The sequence below is a fragment of the Centroberyx affinis genome, unplaced genomic scaffold (assembly GCF_046629955.1).
Source record: "Centroberyx affinis isolate AG114_WGS23_722 - 3 ecotype Tasmania unplaced genomic scaffold, CSIRO-AGI_Caff_v1 ptg003064l_1, whole genome shotgun sequence".
In the NCBI taxonomy this organism is placed as follows: Eukaryota; Metazoa; Chordata; class Actinopteri; order Beryciformes; family Berycidae; genus Centroberyx; species Centroberyx affinis.
In genome coordinates, this window is record NW_027281149.1 from 131,664 (window position 1) to 150,227 (window position 18,564).

The following is an 18,564-nucleotide window of genomic DNA, read 5'->3' on the forward strand; positions in this document are numbered from 1 at the left end:
TCAATTATCTCATCAGCCTCAGTATATCTATCCTGGTCCCTCATCCACTCGTCACCAGATTGTCTTCTCTACCACCGTGGTAGATAGCCCAGGCCGTTCTGCTGATCTTGTGAATTTCTCTGTGTATATTTCTTGCATTTAACCTGAATCTCCTGTGTCCAGGATCGCTACTTTCCAGCCTGACTTTGTGCCTGTTCCACCGCCTGCCCACCAGCTGCCTCCGGTCTTTCTCTGCCACCCAGCCTGCCTCGCTCCACGCTCACACCGGGACTCATCCACCCGCCAGCAACCTCCGGTCCTCCTGGACGTCCAGCCTGCCTCACTCCACGCTCACGCCACAATCCATTCATTGTGCAATAAACCGTTTCTTAACTTCATCCTTTTGTCTGTGTCCTGCGCTTGGGTCCGACTCCAGTTCGTAACATTCTATCTTTGAGATGTAGAACCTTTCCAAAATGATGAGTGAGTATATATATATATATATATATATATATTCCCACAGGCTTAGACTGTGCTAATGGCCACTTGCAGCTATTTATTTATTTATTGCATATTACAAATTCTACCTTTCTCATCTCTTGAGTTGAATAAATAATAATAGAGCTAATAAAATATGAATGCATATGTCGTTTTGGATTGGGAACTATTGATTGTTTATTTTGTGCCTTTGTGTTAATATACAGTATGTGGTGTCATAAACCTGCAATCAGCAAAGAATACAATGAATAATAAAATCCCACAATAGGAATAAGACTCCGAACTGACTATCATATTCTGGATAATTCTGGATTAATTACGCGCGTGTGTGTGTGTCTGTGTGGCTAGAGAGATGAGGAATAGGGAAAGGAGGGGCCGCCAGAGAACTGCATCAAACCACCAGATTTAGCCAGAATAAAACCGGAAATGAGGCAAATTCGCCTTCAAATTAAAAGCGTAAAATTTGTCACCCCCTGGGGAAAAGGATAAAGCATTGGAGTGTAGGCTTCAAGACCAGACAAGTCAAATGAAAATGCTCAGTAGAATCATTACAATTTAATATTACATTTTAATAATTATATTTAATATGAAGAGATAGCCTACTTTAACTGTTTAATAGATACTGATAAGATTATTTTGTATTATGGTGCATGGTATTTCTTGATGACAGAATACTGGTGCTCCCAATATACAGCCTTTAGGAGGCTGAAAACCAATTCCTAAACCAATTGAAACCAATTCCTAAACAAATTGGTTGAAATTGTTTTTTATAGGATAGTAGACTAGACACTCTTCCAAGTTGGTATGGTTTGGTGTTTGGGAATTTCTTTGCATATTTTAACAGGCTTTTGCTGTCAGGACCTCTTGGCTGAGGAATGCTAAAGAAGCAATAGTGGTAGTGGTACTTAGTGGCAATAATAGTACGCTAGCCCAGTGATTCTCAACCTTTTTCATATCAAGGACCCCTAATTTAGTCCACATTAGAGCCACGGACTCCCATTTGATGAGATTTTGTCTCTTGGCCCCAAATCTGAGAATATTTTCATTGTTAGATATGATTTTGTCCAGAATACCATGAATATGTGTATTGAAAGTAGAGAGATAACAGTGAAACTACGATCAAAACAGTCATTCTTCTACATTCTCTAATTTTGTTAATTTCTTGTAAATAAAATAATAGTGAAATTTAACATTATCAGTTTGCTGGGGACCCCCTGGAACCCCCTCAAGGACCCCTGGTGGTCCCCGGACCCCACGTTGAGAACCACTGTGCTAGCCTACCTACTAGTAGTAGTGGAAGTATAGCAGCAGTAGCGCAGCAGCAGCACAAGTAGTACTATTAGTATTAGCAGTAGCAGTAATAGTAGTAATGTCAAACAAATATAATAATATAATATATGATAATAGTCGTTTATCCCCTCTGCAATCCGACTTTTAAATGCTATTTTATTTATTTATTTATCAACATTATTTATAGATTTTATTCCACGTTGTTTTTCTGTGTACAACAAGATGCTCATAACTAATTGCCCCTAGTGGGATTAATAAAGTTGTTTTGAATTTGAGTTTGAATAGACCTAGTAATAGGTTAATATATTTTTGGCAGCCATGCAGTGCATCTTGCATAGGCCTTAATATGGAGAATTCTATGCTATGAAAAGGATATTTTGTAAAAACCACAACAATTATAATTTTATTTACTACAGAAAATACATTAAATACATTCTTTATTTTCATCTTGGTATTTTGTATGATTAAAGGAAGAAAGAACAAAAAAAAACCTGTTGAAACGCATTCATAAATAAGGGTTTTATTTTGAAGGTTGTTACCGGAAGTGCTGTGTATTACTTTATCTGCCTTGACTGTGGTCCTCAGGAGAAGCGTGGGGAAATTAGATGACAGGATGCGTGGGGAAAGGAGGGTGACGAGACAAGCGGAGGATGGGATTTAACACCGAGGAATGACCTGTTCGGAGCTAATTACATACGTTCAGCGCCGTAATATTGTTCCTCCGGGGCTTCTGTCGTTTCTAGATCCACCTGATGTTCCGCTGCTCGTGCTTTTTATCCATCCTTTTATCCTTTATTATTTTCCAAGGATGCGACGGTGCCCTGCACACTGTGGGAGCATCCGCCAGCCGCTGTTTTGTTTTCAGGTGGCCGGGGTTTTTATCTGAATCTCTGAATTGAAATCAGAATAATTAGAGTCATATTAAAAAAAAAATAAAAAATAAAAAATAACAAGGCGTCGTGCGGGACAGACGGATTGTCGGAGTCCATCCCTCCTCGTCGGGGTATGTACAGTACAATGCAATGCCGTTTGACTCTTATTCTTCGTAATAATCCGTGTCCATCTTTGATGCAAAATACATGGCACCAAATACAAATGCTATTGTGTAAGTGCGCGTATTTATTTGAGGCAAAGCGCCGAATTGAATGCACGATGCTGGGATTGGTCAGTATTATTCTGTTATTATTCTGTTATTATTTTGTTGGAGGCTCTTCCTTGAAGGTGGCCTGCAGCTCCTCTGGATGCTGAGCCGCCTCAGCTTCCACCGGGGGTTGAGGAGGAAAGGATTTCATGTGGTGGGGCTGCAATAACTTCATTACAGAATATTGGTAACTGTAATCAGAAAAAAAAGGCATTATTTTAAGCAGTTAGAAATAATGATTAATAAGAGCTTTATTGATGATAATAACACTGTACTTTAGTACTTACTGAGTAAACTTCATATTTCATTTTTGTCTTTTGTCTTTGTGTCTACACCCTTGTTGTCTGTAATTCATATTTTTACATATTTCTGCTCAACATTGTTGTTCAATTTCTCACATTTGTTGTATTTATTTTCTATTTTTCCTTGCTGTATCCTATTACTATTTGCTGCCGACAACCACAGTTCCCTCTTATTTTATCATAATTTAGATATTAGAAATAATTGAAAGTAATCAATTACATTGCTGTGTAAACTTTATTTGTATAGCACCTTTCATACAAGAAATGCAGCTCAAAGTGCTTTACAACAAAGAAATTACATGCACCAAGTGCTTCACATAAAACTTGATCATAATAGCGAAAATAAGATAAAGATGAGAATAGAATACATAGAATGCATCTTCACATGAAAATAGACATAGAATGAGCATAAAAACAGGGATAGAATGTCATAATTAATGTAAAATAAGATGGAGAATAAAACCCACTTAATAATAATAGTAAAAATAGGATAGAAGTGAGGAATGCATAACACAAGATGGAAAATAAAACCCACTGAATAATAATAAAAAAAAATAAAGTTAAAGAATAGAGTACATAGAATGCATAAAATCAAGTAAATACAACATTTTAAAAGAAGTGCAGCAGTGCATAAGTGCAAAGTGTTCAAGTAATGCAATGAGTTACAGTACTGATTACTATTTTAAGCAGGTAATAATTGGCTATTACACTAGTTTAAGCAGGTAATAAGTATATATTTTGTAAATACTGTAATATTTCTTATCCTGAACACCACACTAATAGTCCCCAAAGAGAAATGTCTCTTAAGTAAACAGCAAAAAGCTTGAGCAGTGTGTTTACATGCAGCTTAATACTCTGTTTACATTTGGAATATTCAAATATTCAATTTATGAGTTACTGTATGTAAAGGCCATATCCTGTTTACAATAACTGGGATACAAGCCCATATCCTGAATATGAAAAAACGAAAATGTCAGCTGGGATATGGCGATATTAACTATGCTTTTATTCGGAATATTAATGTGAATGTAAACACACTCAATAGTTGTGGTTTCATGAGCCATATTCTTTCATTCTGAATGAAATCTATCACTACGCTTACGTTTTTGGCCGCAGGGAGTTAGATTGCAGGAGACCTAAGTTTCGCAAAATGGACCATTGCCACCATTATTGCTTTACTGTCGTTCTTTCTAATGAAGCAACAGTTTTATCAGAACATACAACTCCAAGGCAAGTGCAGGATGAGCTTTACCGCAGCAGCCACTTACCAAAGTATTTCTAACAAAAAAGTTGTGTCAGCAACAGACCAGGGGCCGGATTCACCAATGTGTTCTTAAGATAGATCTTAAGAAATGACATGAGGAAATTTTAGGAAGTTCTTAAGTGCAATTCCTCAATATTTTCTTAGAAACAGTCTAATTTCTTACGAATTTCTTTCATTTTCCAACTTAAGAACTTCTCAAAATAGGGCCTGAATTAATTCTGGTTAATAAACTTTAGGCTTACTGCCATTGAGGCTAGGAGACAAGGCTAGGAGTCTAGGAGACGAGGCTAGGAGGCTAGGAGACAAGGCTAGGAGGCAACCCAAAGTGCTTCCATCTACAAAACAATTGGGGAAAATCCTATTTAGGGCAACTACAGCAATTGGTTGCTGTTGGTAACTGTAAAATTTGCTAGCTTATTTTCAACAGACATGAGACAGAGGCCTACCTGGCCCTACACCAAATAAACCTTTACAATAAATGTTCATCTTAATGTTAGGTGTAGGGGAACCTATGAAGACTTTGAACTATAACCTACTTGTCTAAAATGTGTTTAAATATATGATATTAGAGGCTTACCTTTTCACTGTAGGAGTTTTAAGACAGGTGAAGGGCCGTCTTAAAGTTAAGAAAAAAATCAAGAACAAATTTGAGAACTTTCATTTCAAGAATACCATTTATTCCTAAGTATTTTCTTAGGAAGAAACATAAGAAGAAAGTTAAGAAAATATATAAGAACTGTTTTTGAGAATAGCATTTTTTCCTATTTTTTTTCTTAAGACTAAAGTTAAGGAAAAAATGGCACTTGAGAAGATTTTTTTTTCTTAAGAGGGTTTTGTGAATCCGGCCCCAGGGCTGTATATGACACATGCAGTAGGCCTATGTTTATTTACATGTTGTAGAGTTATATGTTGCATGTAGTGTGTATAGTTCAAGTAGTACCTGTTCCGAACGCGGCCCAGTTTTGTCTGGCACTTGCTACGATTCAGATTCTCCCAGAAACCAGTAAACGGTCACTATGGATTATAAAAGGTTTATACTGCCCTTTTCAAACAGAATGGAATTTCATTGGAAATGGCACGGTTTATTGTGATTGAGATGGTTACATAAGGCATTTCTATTCTGATTGGGCCATTATTGTACAAAGAAACAATGAAAGAAAAGGCCTTTTTATATGCAAGTCAGTGCCTGCAAGGATACAGATGGTTCATGAATGGTGATGGCGATTCATACTGTAGACCCACAGAATGTTTGAGATGAATATGCAAAGTTAGCAGTATTCCCCTATAAAGGCAAAATCACTCATGGTGCTGCTGTTGGAGCACTATCACTCCAGTTCTGGCTTTATTTATATAGGGATTCATTGGAAGGAACATCATGTTTTCACAGAGATTTAGTTTCTGTACTTTTGTTGCAAAGATTGACAATATGTGACAATAAGTGCTCAATGTGAGTTTTGTATACGTCCATTCTGAGACTGCATCAGACCTGCATTTTGAATCATGATAGGTTCCAAATGGTTCCATAGCTTTGTTTTCCATGTACAAGTCAAACTCTTCATGAGTACTCTATATTCAAAATGTAGACAGTCAAATAAATTCCAGATTGTATCTTTCAGCAGTAGTCTAGATGTACATAGGTGTAGAGCAGTGATTCTCAACCTTTTTCATATCAAGGAACCCTAATTTACTCCACATTAGGGCCGCAGACCCCCATATGATCTGATTTTGTCTCTCAGACCCAAATCTGAGAATATTTTTATTGTCAGATATGATTTTGTCCAGAATTCCATGACTGTCTGTATTGTAGGTAGAGAAATAACAGAGAAACTATGATCAAAACAGGCATTCTTCTACAGTATCTATTTGTGTTAACTTCTTGTAAATCAAATAATGGTGAAGTTTAACAATTTATCAATTTGCTGGGGACCCTCTGGAACCCCCTCAAGGACCCCTGGTGGTCCCCGGACCCCATGTTGAGAACCACTGGTGTAGAGTATATGTAAGTAAGTAAGTAAGATTTTATTTATATAGCACCTTTTTAAAACATTACAAAGTGCTTCACAGGATACAGAAATACAAAATACAAAACAGAAAAATAAACAACATACATATACAGCAATATACAAAAAGATAAATTACACCCCCCAAAACAACTGAGAGGTGTTATATTGGTCTTTCAGTGTTTGACCACTGCATTTTTTCCATGCTTCTTGTTGCACTGGCTATCCATTTCCACATGGAATGCTATTTGTTTTTCTTTTACAGGGTTTTCCTTGTGAAGGTTTCAGATTAGTAGAGTTTTAAAGGGTTTTCCTTGTGAAGGTTTTTGCACCAGTAGAGTTTTAAAGGGTTTTCCTTGTGATGTTTTATTGTACCAGTAGAGTTTTAAAGGGTTTTCCTTGTGATGTTTTATTGTACCAGTAGAGTTTTAAAGGGTTATCCTTGTGATGTTCTATTGTCCCAGTAGAGTTTTAAAGGGTTTTCCTTGTGATGGTTTCAAATCAGTAGAGTTTTAAAGGGTTTTCCTTGTGATGTTTTTTTTGTACCAGTAGAGTTTTAAAGGGTTTTTTCCTTGTGAAGGTTTTTGCACCAGTAGAGTTTTAAGGGGTTTACCTTGTGAATGTTTTTGCACCAGTAGAGTTTTAAGGGGTTTACCTTGTGAAGGTTTCAAATCAGTAGAGTTTTAAAGGGTTTTCCTTGTGAAGGTTTTTGCACCAGTAGAGGTTTACAGGGGTTTTCCATGTGAAGATGTTTGTACCATTAGAGTTTTACAAGGTTTACCTCATGAATGTATTTGAACCAGTAAAGGTTTACAGCGTTTTCTTTGTGCGCGATTCTGCACCAGCTTTAGGCTACAGGGTTGCTTTGTTGTGCCTTATCCAACCCCTTACATAAAGGACCTGAAAGGACCTGATTGCTGCTGTTCGTCTGGATTCTCTTGTGAAATCGACCTGGCTCAACTGGGGATTGCACCCCTGCTGGTATAGCTCTCAGCTCAGGTCCCTTAATGCAAGTCTTTTCACCATGGCAAGGTCACAAGAGTAAAAGCATTTTTAATGGTTTTGACTTGGTTAAGAGTCCTCACAGTCAAGAAAAAAACTGTCAAAAGTGTATGGTCATGGTGCATTCCAGACCAGAAAAGTTGGATTATGTGTTCCCAGTGGGGAGCACACATAGAGGCCTAATGCTACAATAATGTCCAAACTAATTTTGCTGTCTGAGGCTTTAAAATGAGCTCTGTGTGGATCCCCATTGGGAGTATTTAATGGTTTTGACTGTGCCTTGAATTTGTCTTTAAAATGATGGAAGAAGTACACAAATCCTTTCTTGAGTAAAGCCCTATTTAGACAGGATTAGTTTTACAAGGGGAGGCAATCATCATCAGATCAGTGTCTGTAATTTTAGTGCTGTCCGAATCTGCCATTTGAATAATTTTTACGGACTGCACACATCTGTGCCAGTAAAAGCCTCTTTTACCTCTTGTAAAATGCCCAGTAAAAATAACCTCTCGTACAAATAGTCCTGTCCAAATTGACATGATATTGTGTCCTTTCCTTTCCTTCACATTCTTCCGGCATTCACCCCAAACTGAGATCAGACCAGTTCTGATCAACTCTGGTCCAGTCGCGACTTCGCTCTTGGAGCCATGCTGTATTGTTATTGCGGAAGTCATGTATGATGCATGGTACATTTTGTATGTGATGACATGGCGTAATTTTGGAGACTGATGACAGAGATTACCTCTTATCCATTAACATTACAGATATCCTGTGTTAACAGTTACTTTACGCACATTGTCCTGAAAACTAATCCTGTCCCAAAAGGGTTTAAGAGTAAATAACGTCAGAGAATGGTAGTCTCATAATACTCTACCGTTCAAATTTCTATTTAAAAGTATTGATGTATTTGATATAACATAAGTAAAAGTAGATGTTCAATAGAATGTTTTCACAGCAGCGTTGTTGTCAAGTAGCCTATTTCATCTTAAGTATTAATCTTTTAGGCCCAGTGTCTGATTGACCTGGCTGGATAGATGTAGTTTTACTGTAATAATAGAATGTAAATACTACTGCAAACTGAATCCACTGTACACTTCAGTGAAGTTATGGCTCTAAAATATAATAACTGCGATCAATCATTTTAATTATGGAGTCAATTGAAAACCGATTATCTGCCAACATTGATTAATGTGTGATATGAGTGGTGGAGCTTGTGTGTGTGTGTGTGTGTGTGTGTGTGTGTGCGTATGCTTGCAATAATGTATGCATGTATGTGTTTGTGGATCTGTGGATTTGCTTTAAAGCACTGCTGTCAGTGTTTGTGCAGCCAAACAGGAAAATCTCATGTGGTTGAAAAACTATTTTTCACTGTAAACAATCTGATCTCAGGAGGCCAAGATTCCTCGTACATGACATGTTTATACCTGTCAATATTTGGCTGTAAAATCAAGAGAGATATTCGTTTTGGACCAATTTGTCCTCTTAAACCATTTGAATACAATAGAAATCCTATTAAGACTGAACTCAAAAATGAGCTGGTGGTGGCAGTTATGCATTTGCTGTCTGATGAAGAGATGAAGAGTAGGTTATTTACTTCAGGATATTCTATAATGTGGTTATCTAATACTGGTTATGTAATCAAATTCATTGTCTGTTGCTTTGGCCTCCTTTACACCTAGCATTAACATGCGTCTGATATCCAGATTGTGTCTAGATTTGATGTGGGTGGATTATATTTACACCTGCCATTAAAATGTGTCTTTGGTAGACACATTGAAATCCAATCTCTGTTTCCCTTGCCAAAACACAGATCTCCGAGCATGTCACTTAATATTTATGTCCTTTAATACAGTGATTCTCAACCTTTTTCATACCAAGAACCCCTAATTTAGTCCACATTAGAGCCACGGACCCCCATTTGATGAGATTTTGTCTCTCTGACCCAAATCTGAGAATATTTTTATTGTTTGATATGATTTTGTCCAGAATTCCATGACTATCTGTATTGTAGGTAGAGAGATAACAGTGAAACTATGATCAAAATACTCATTCTTCTACCTTCTCTAATTGTGTTAACTTCTTGTAAATTACATAATGCTGAAGTTTAAAAATTCATCAACTTGCTGGGGACCCTCTGGAACCCCCACAAGGACCCCTGGTGGTCCCCGGATCCCACATTGTGAACCACTGCTTTAATATTAACTCCTCGCCCATCCATGAGTATCCTGACAATCCATTTTTGACAATAACATTTTCTATCTGAGCTGCCTGCCTCCTGTTTGATTTGCATGTGTTTCGTGGCTGTATATACTGTATATAACATACATATGCATATTTATGTTTATATAGCTCCAATATGTGGATTGGAGATGCATTGCATTTACACTTTGCTGTTAATGAGGCCAAATGCATCTCGGATAATCAAATCTTCAATCCAAACACCTAGGACAGCGGTTCTCAACGTGGGGTCCGGGGACCACCAGGGGTCCTTGAGGGGGTTCCAGGGGGTCCCCAGCAAATTGATAAATTGTTAAACTTCACCATTATTTCATTTACAAGTTAACACAATTCGAGAATGTAGAAGAATGACTGTTTTGATCATAGTTTCACTGTTATCCCTCGCCCTGCAATACAGATAGTCATGGAATTCTGGACAAAATCATATCTAACAATAAAAATATTCTCAGATTTGGGTCCGAGGGACAAAGTCTCATCAAATGGGGGTCCGTGGCTCTAATGTGGACTAAATTAGGGGTCCTTGATATGAAAAAGGTTGAGAATCACTGACCTAGGACATGTTAATGCCAGGTGTAAAGGGGGTCACTGTTTGTGCCCCCCTTCTTATATTTATGTTAGTTAAAATACTATTGATTTGTCTGAGACATATCAATAATAATAACTGATTAAAAAAAAATTGTAAAAAACCGAGCTTTCTGTCAGCAGTTATTTTTGGATTCTTCTGGCTCTCGTGGAGCTTACTCCGGCTTAGAAGGTAGTGCGTCTTTGAGAAAAAATAGTTCCTATCCAAATAGAACACAATTATTGTTATCATTATTAACATACTGACACCAGTATGAGTATACTGTGAGCGTCGATTATATTAGACTGTGAGTTATTTATTCATTCGCTTAAGTAAAAGTGTCTTACAAGATAGTTTCCAAATGTAGGTTACTGTGACATAGTAAACTGTCTTGTCTTTATGCCTAGTCTCTGTACTCCACACTCTGAGTTGTAGGAGTTGTAAGTTGTAGTTGTAATCAGTGCTGGAAATTGCCAGATTTTAATGGGGGGACTCTACTCTGAAAATTAATCATATGATTTCTGCTTGTAGAATATTATGTTTAAACACTGGGCCTGTTTTCATAAAGGAAATCAAAGTAGGATACCTGATCTATTCTTTGTTAAGACGCTTTATGAATATTTCCTTTTTTTAATTTTATGCCACATCACTATTAACTTCACAAACAGACAAGCAAGAGGATGTTTCTGAAAATTCATTATTTCTCTGAATACTTTTTGTGCAGTGAATCTGCCAGTTCAATGATACTTTTTATCATTACTGTAAATCAATAGCACCTTTTGGGCTACCCACTGATGTGTACACACACACACACACACACACACACACACACACACACACACTGTTAATCTACTATCTATCTGCTCACTTCAGAATGGAACTGCTATCCAGTTATTGACGTAAGGAAGTTATTAGAGAGAGAGAGAGAGATGATTTATGATATTGCATTGCAGAGGGAGATTTAGACTTGCATTTCCTAAGTTGTGTGTGTTGGTCGGTGAGTCAGGCTGAAGCAGCTGCAGGGCGGCTGCCAGCAGTAACGTTGGGTTACGTTGCCTTGGAAACCAGTCAAAATGATGCCGTTCTCTCTTGGTTTTATATTTTTTATATTCTGCGGACAAAACATTGAGCTCCGAGGTTCCACCCGAACTCAGGTTCTGGATAGATTTTAAAATAAATCAGAATTACTCTAATTGTAATATCAAACACAAACAGAGATCCGAGATCGTTACACTATTGCACACGTTTGATATAAAATTATTGCAGCAGTTGTGAAGACATCAACTCCATTTGAGATGATGGTTGTGAACCATCGTTTTGTGTTTTTAGCAAAAGCAAAATAATTCTATGCAACAGTTTGATGATCTCGGAGATGCCTGAGTTTCTGTGTTTGAGATTGACGATTATTGTGATTTACCTTGATTTTCGCCATTGAGAAAATTCTTCCTGATTTTTGGTAAAAGCTCTGAGCTGGATTGTGAAACTTTTCAATCATTCATCTGGTCTGAATTTAGAATTGCTTTATAGATTCAATAATCAGACAAATAAAAAAGGTTGAGGCGGAACTACATCCCCTTAAATTTTACTCCTGGAACGCTGTTGGGGTGCGTTCCGGCCCATTTCCAGTGCTGGTTGTAACTTAAAAAGAGTCAGTCCAGTTTTTTGGCTTTGTTAGCTAGGTCTAGCCAGCAAGCTAATTTAGCAAAGCAACTGATGTTAACGTTAACATGCATTTAATAGCCACTAGACTAGTCACATAACGTTAGATACTGTGCAAATCAGATATGTTAATCCAGTGATGTTAGCTGACCAGATATTATGGTTAGCTAGCCAACAGGAGCGTATCTATGTTCCTCGGGTCCTATGTTCCCCAGTTTAATATTCTGTCAACACACATTAACCCTCCTATTGTGTTTGGGTCAAATTTGACCCGTTTCAAGTTAAAATATTTCATAAATATTATTCAGTTTTTTTTTATTGGAACAAGGCTTCAAAACAGCTATAAACACAACAAAACCAATGGTTATCATTTTGTTTGATTTTGAAGGTCTCTAACTCTAACCCTAACCTAACCCTAACCCTAGAACTGGGGAACATCGGACCCTGGGAACATAGGAATGAAAACTCAAGATTGACTAGATGTAGGCCTGTCAGTGATTAAATGATCAGTTCCCAGTCAAAAACAGCAAAAAAATTAACGATGTCTGCTCAGTTGAAACAGCCAAGTCGTAAAAGTGTGTTTAAAAAAACAACAGCTGTTCTAAGCTATTGTTGCCTAGAACTGTGAACTTCCAATATGGCCGCCAGAGTTTGTGTTACCAGAGCCGGTTTAGAAACGAGACGGCGTAACTGCGAGTCATTTCCTGTCTCTGTGTCACGTGGGTTTGGCCACTGCCCCGCCCCTTTAGGAGACTAGCGGCAGGTCCTGAGTCTGTTCACTCCAATGGGAGAAGTGAACGTGAGCACAGATTATGACCGATTCTTTCGCCCCATAGTCACCGAAGTAAATATCGGACCCATTTTTCACAAGCCACATATCTTCCGAACATTCTGACACTAAAATGGCATTTTTCAGACAGACAAATCAGGAGAAAATGTACTTTGTTCGAGACCTGTCTCTGTCTCAGCAACACACTCTCGCGAGATCTGGCAACATCATCATATATCCCGTCGGTCTGGTTTCACTGCAGTGCTGCCGACGCTTTCCAACTGGATAAACAGACATTTAAAAGGGACTTATACGTGAAACCATGAATTAAACGTTTCATCCTTTCATCCATCCACACGACGTTCACAACACTTCCAAACGAGGTGGGGGGATGGGGGGGGGGGAGGCGACCACGCCCACTTAGGAGACAGGAAGTGTATACCATTTCATACCATTGGCGCAGCTTGTAATGCGTCATCTTGTGTGTATAGAGCATCTTTGGTGTTACGTCACTTGAAAGCCTTCTGTTGCTAATGTTACATCCATATTTTTGTCTCCTCTGTTTTCTCTCTGTCCACAGTCCTCCTCCTCCACTGTGATGGCTGTGTTGTCAGTGCCCCTCCTCTACCTGCTCCTCCTGTCCCTCCAGACCCCCGGCCGTGGTTCTCCTTCCTGCCCGGGCGGCTGTCGCTGCTACAGCCTCACCGTGGAGTGTGGCTCCACGAGCTTGCGGGACGTCCCCAAGCATGTGCCTCCCTCCACACAGGTGGGTTCACTGTGGAGCCCGGGAGTGGCCGCCTTGTTGGAAGAAATGTATTTCATGGAAACAAAGTGTTAAAAGCAAATCTACGGAGCCCCTCTGGGGTCACATGGTAGGAAAAAAAACTTGATGTGTAAATCCGTGCGAACGGATTTGTAAACTGTGCCAACAGATTTGTAAACTGTGCGCACAGATTTGTAAACCGTGCCCTCGGATTCACAATCCGTGCGAACGGATTTGTAAACGGATAGCACAATAAATGCTAAATTACGCATAATCTGTGAAACTCCAAAAACACAAAGCTAAATCAATTTAACTAATTTCACTATCGTTAAATCTGCCATTAAATCTAGATAACATTGAACTTAATCGGTGGATGTGGTCACCACGGTCCATGCAAGGCAGGTCCATTCGCTGAAGAACAGAAGAGTGCATATAACCGTGCGAACGGATTTGTAAACCGTTTCACAATCCGTGCGCACAGTTTACAAATCCGTTCGCACGGATTGTGAATCCGAGGGCACGGTTTAGAAATCTGCGCGCACATTTTACAAATCCGTTCGCACAGTTTACAAATTCGTTCGCACTGATTGTGAATCTGAGGGCACGGTTTAGAAATCTGTGCGCACATTTTACAAATCCGTTCGCACAGTTTACAAATTCGTTCGCACTGATTTACACATCAAGTTTTTTTTTCTACCATGTGACCCCAGAGGGGCTCCGTACAAATCAAAGCTAGGTCAATGGAGACTTTGTTTCAATTCAAGCAGGCAAAACTACAAATATTAAGAAAGATCTTGAATCTACCGGACATATAAATGAAGCAATAAACAATAATCATCAATTGGATAAAGTTTATTGCTTCATGAGCTACAGTGATTCCTGTGGATCCCCCTACCGCAGTGTAAAGATGATCATACTGGGTAAAAGATTGATCATGTTTAACAAATTACAGGCTAATAACTTTATAATTACACAGAAATGATCATAAAGTAACCGGTAATTTCTGGTAATAGCAAGTAACTATTTGTAATTATAATGTGTAATTATAAATAAATAATATAAATATAAATATAATGGTAATTTCTGCCGATAACAAGTAATTATTAGCTTGATAACAGTAGGCCTACTACATGAATGTAGTAAGTAGCAAGTCTGGAAACATTTGCTTATGGGGCAGTAAAAGCCTTACTTATTGCACCTTTAACTCATGTGCATGACATGCTACTGTGTGTGTACAATATATCAAAAACTAAAGTCAACTAATTATGGCAAGTGAGTGAAATCAGTTTGAAACTTGCTGAACGAGCTAAATTGATCACACGCTTCAAAAAATGTAGTCATTTTTTCTTAAATTGTAGGCATGTTTTAATTTGTTTGCAGGAATTACGAAGTGGTACATACAAAATAATGAAAATGAGGGAACAAATTAACCAAAAATGAGGCAAAAATATGTATCTGAAGCACTCGAATTAACCAAAATGAGGGAATGCAGTCTATCTCATTCACATGCAATATCATCTCATGTCCTCAGTGTGGTAAATCATGGCCACATCTTTATTTTCCTATGACCACTTTGGGCTTTATAGCTTGACCTAAGCCTGAAATTGAAAAAAAACTTTGACAAAATCCATAGTGTATTGTTTAATGTAATTGGGCTTGGGTTGAAATGAGATAAAATCTCAAAATTGCTAATAATTTGAAAAGAATTATAGTAATAACAGGATTATTCAGCAATATTTTTGAATCAGAGCTGAGCCAAACAGACGAAGAAATTTGGTGTGAGCCCATAGTCAAGTTTATTTATATAGTATCTCATACACAAAACACTTTGTTACAGCGCTTCACGAGGTTTAAAGAAAAAGATAACAGAACAAGGAACAAGCTAAACACTTTCAGGAATGTTCCATGACTATCTGTATTGCAGGTAGAGGGATAAAAAAAGAAACTATGATCAAAACAGTCATTCTTCTACATTCTCTAATTGTGTTAACTTTTTGTAAATTAAATAATGCTGAAATGTAACAATTCATCAATTTGCTGGGGACCCCCTGGAACCCTCTCAAGGACCCCTGGACCCCACTTTGAGAACCACTGGTCTTTTTCACCTTCTTCCCTGTTCACCTCTCCCTTCTCCTCCCACTCTCTCCATCCAGACCATCTTCCTCCAGGACAATGTTATTGGTCAGATCCGACGTCAGGATCTCTCTCAGCTGGGGCAGCTGCACTACCTCTACCTTCAGGTAAGACACACACACATATACAGCATATACAAACACACAAACACTGAGCTGAATTTCCTTCTAAGCTTCATTGTTCAGCTAAAAACAGAGCTGATTCCCCTCCCACTGTGTTTGGTAGCATGGCAACAGAATATCTCACATAACCAAATCACATAAATAGCATTGCTTTGTTGGGAAATTTAGTTCCTGACATATTTACATTACTGAGACAATATTAGTTATTGTGGATTGCTGTCCAACACATAAATCTGCTGTCAAGTGTGATTCAGGTAGTAAATGTGACTACATGGCCTATGTAACAACACAACACTGGTAAATAAAAACCCAAGCATTTGTTGCGATGTACCACTGTTACTGCAATATGTGATCGTTTTACGTTAGGGTTTGACAGATAAGCATTGGTGGAAGATGTACTCTGATCCTTTACTTAAGTAAAAGTACCAATACAACAATGTAAAAATACTCCATTACAAGTAAAAGTCCTGCATGAAAAATCCTACTTAAGTAAAAGTACATAAGTATTAGCAGCAAAATGTAGTTAAAGTATTAAAGTAAAAGTAGTGGTTTGGTCCCTCTGACTGATATTTTATTATTTATGACATCATTAGATTATTAATACTGAAGCATCAGTGTGTAAGCAGCATGTTACTGTTGTAGCTGCTGGAGGTGGAGCTAGTTTGAACTACTTTATATACAGTTAGCTAGTTTAGTCCAGTGGTTCCCAACCTAGGGGTCGGGCCCCTCCAATGGGTCACCAGATAAATCTGAGGGGTCGTGAGATGATTAATGGGAGAGGAAAGAAGAAAAAGCAAAGTTGTGATACGCAAATCTGTTTTCAGTTTTTGGACTTTTTCTCTAATCTTTGATTTTTGCTGAAATATTGGATCATTTGAACATTTATTGAAATGAAACCATGTGAGGTTTAGAGGGAAATATCACTATTTGGTGGAGCTGTTAACAACTCATAGACATCTGAAATGTGACCCGACTACACACTGCTTTTTGTAAGACGTCAAAAGCCAAAAAGGTTGGAAACCACTGGTTTCATCTTTAACAATGTGTTGTATTTTAAAAGCTTGTTATATTATCCATTGTGTCAAATCTCCATCTGAAAAGTAACTAAAGCTGTCAAATAAATGTAGTGGAGTAAAAAGTACAATATTTCCCTCTGAAATGTAGTGGAGTGGAAGTATAAAGTAGCATCAAATGGAAATACTCAAGTAAAGTACAAGTATCTCAAAATTGTACTTAAGTACAGTACTTGAGTAAATGTACTTAGTTACTTTCCACCAGTGCAGATAAGGGTTTTGAAAACCAATACCGATACCAATATTTTTGTATTGAAAATGCCAATAGCTGATGTTTTTTGCAGGTATTCAACATCTTTAAATTTGACCATTTTCATTCAAACATTTCCAAGTATTCAGTGTTTCCCATAGAATTGTATTCTTGTCTTCTGAAACATCAACTAAGGGTGCTTTCACACCAGCCTTGTTTAGTCCGTTTGAATCGAGCCCCGGACCGTTTACCCCCTTGGTTCGGGTCGTTTGGGGGGGTGTTAACACCCTGATCGAACCCTGGTATGGACCAAACAACCCCTCCCTGGTCCGCCTCGAAGAACTGGTCTCAGGCCGCTTCCAAGTGAACTGTGGAACACCATTCAAACCAATAGCAGGAAGTGTACCATTTACTCTGCATTTTATTGGTTAAAAACATCATCTTCACTGGTTGGTGACTGGTGAAACTAGCGTTTGCATGGATCAAATTTTGGGGATTTTTGCATGATTGCAATTGTCAGCTCTATTGTTTGGACCAACTTACCTCACTGGTCGTGGTAGGATGTCATCAGAGCCAGCCTTCTTCTGTGATAAGATTGTCTGACTGCAGAGCGTCTTCCTTGAAATGCCTGTATTATTAAATTATTTAATACCCGCCTTCTTGTCAGGCGTTCATGCGCAATCCTCTAGAGTCTGCTGATCTGCCTCCAAATGAAGACCGACATGAACAGAATCTGACATTGCTCCATGATGTAAGATATAGTAGGCAAGGGTTTTATAGTATTTTTACCCACTAACTGACCAATAATCAAACAACATTTCCAACTACATGGCTTTGTTTACAAGCTCTGGACGGTTTGATTTTTGGCTTTGTGAAAGCGAACTGGACCAACTGAAAAACAAAACGATGTATCATTGTCACATCAGGTGTGAAAGCGCCCAAACCTCTAACTAAAACATTGAAACTCAGGATAGTACTACTACTATTACTACCACTACTACTACTACTACTGGTACAGGCTTAATTATAAGTGTGCTTTTGCTTTTTAGGTGCCTGGGGCCGGGGTGAGGGGGGGTGAATGCATGATTGGAGTGAGTGAAACTATGTTGCTGTTAAAAACTCCACCTGCTAACACAAACGTGCTGCAGTAGCACAGTGATGTTGTAACTGAGAATTGCTGAACAAAATATTGGTAACACTTTACAATAAGGGTCACTAAGTTAAGGGTTAGTTAATGCTTAATAATCATTAACTAACCCTTAATTAACAGTTAACTAATGTGTCTGGTAATCATTTAATAATGGTGTTCATAAGGTTAACTAAGGTATTAATTTATACATTATTTAATAGTCATCTTTATAAACTATTAAATAATGTATAAATTAATACCTTAGTTAACATGAACACCATTATGGTTTACACATTAGTTAACTGATAATTAAGGGTTAGCTTATTAAGCATTAACTATCCATTATTAAGCATTAACTAACCCTTAACTTAGTGACCCTTATTGTAAAGTGTTACCAAAATATTTCATATATATATATATATATATATATATATATATATATATATGAATATG

The 18,564-nt window shown here is 37.9% G+C and overlaps 1 protein-coding gene across 1 annotated transcript in view; it reads left to right on the forward strand.

Moving 5' to 3' along the window:
- The first annotated feature begins 13,299 nt into the window (after positions 1-13,299).
- Positions 13,300-18,564, forward strand: part of LOC139659307 (leucine-rich repeat-containing protein 24-like) — a 28,321-nt gene continuing 23,056 nt past the window's right edge. Inside the window, exons 1-2 of the mRNA XM_071537533.1 lie at positions 13,300-13,467; positions 15,618-15,704. Coding sequence (XP_071393634.1) covers positions 13,300-13,467; positions 15,618-15,704 — 255 coding nt within the window. The remainder of the gene's footprint in view (positions 13,468-15,617; positions 15,705-18,564) is intronic.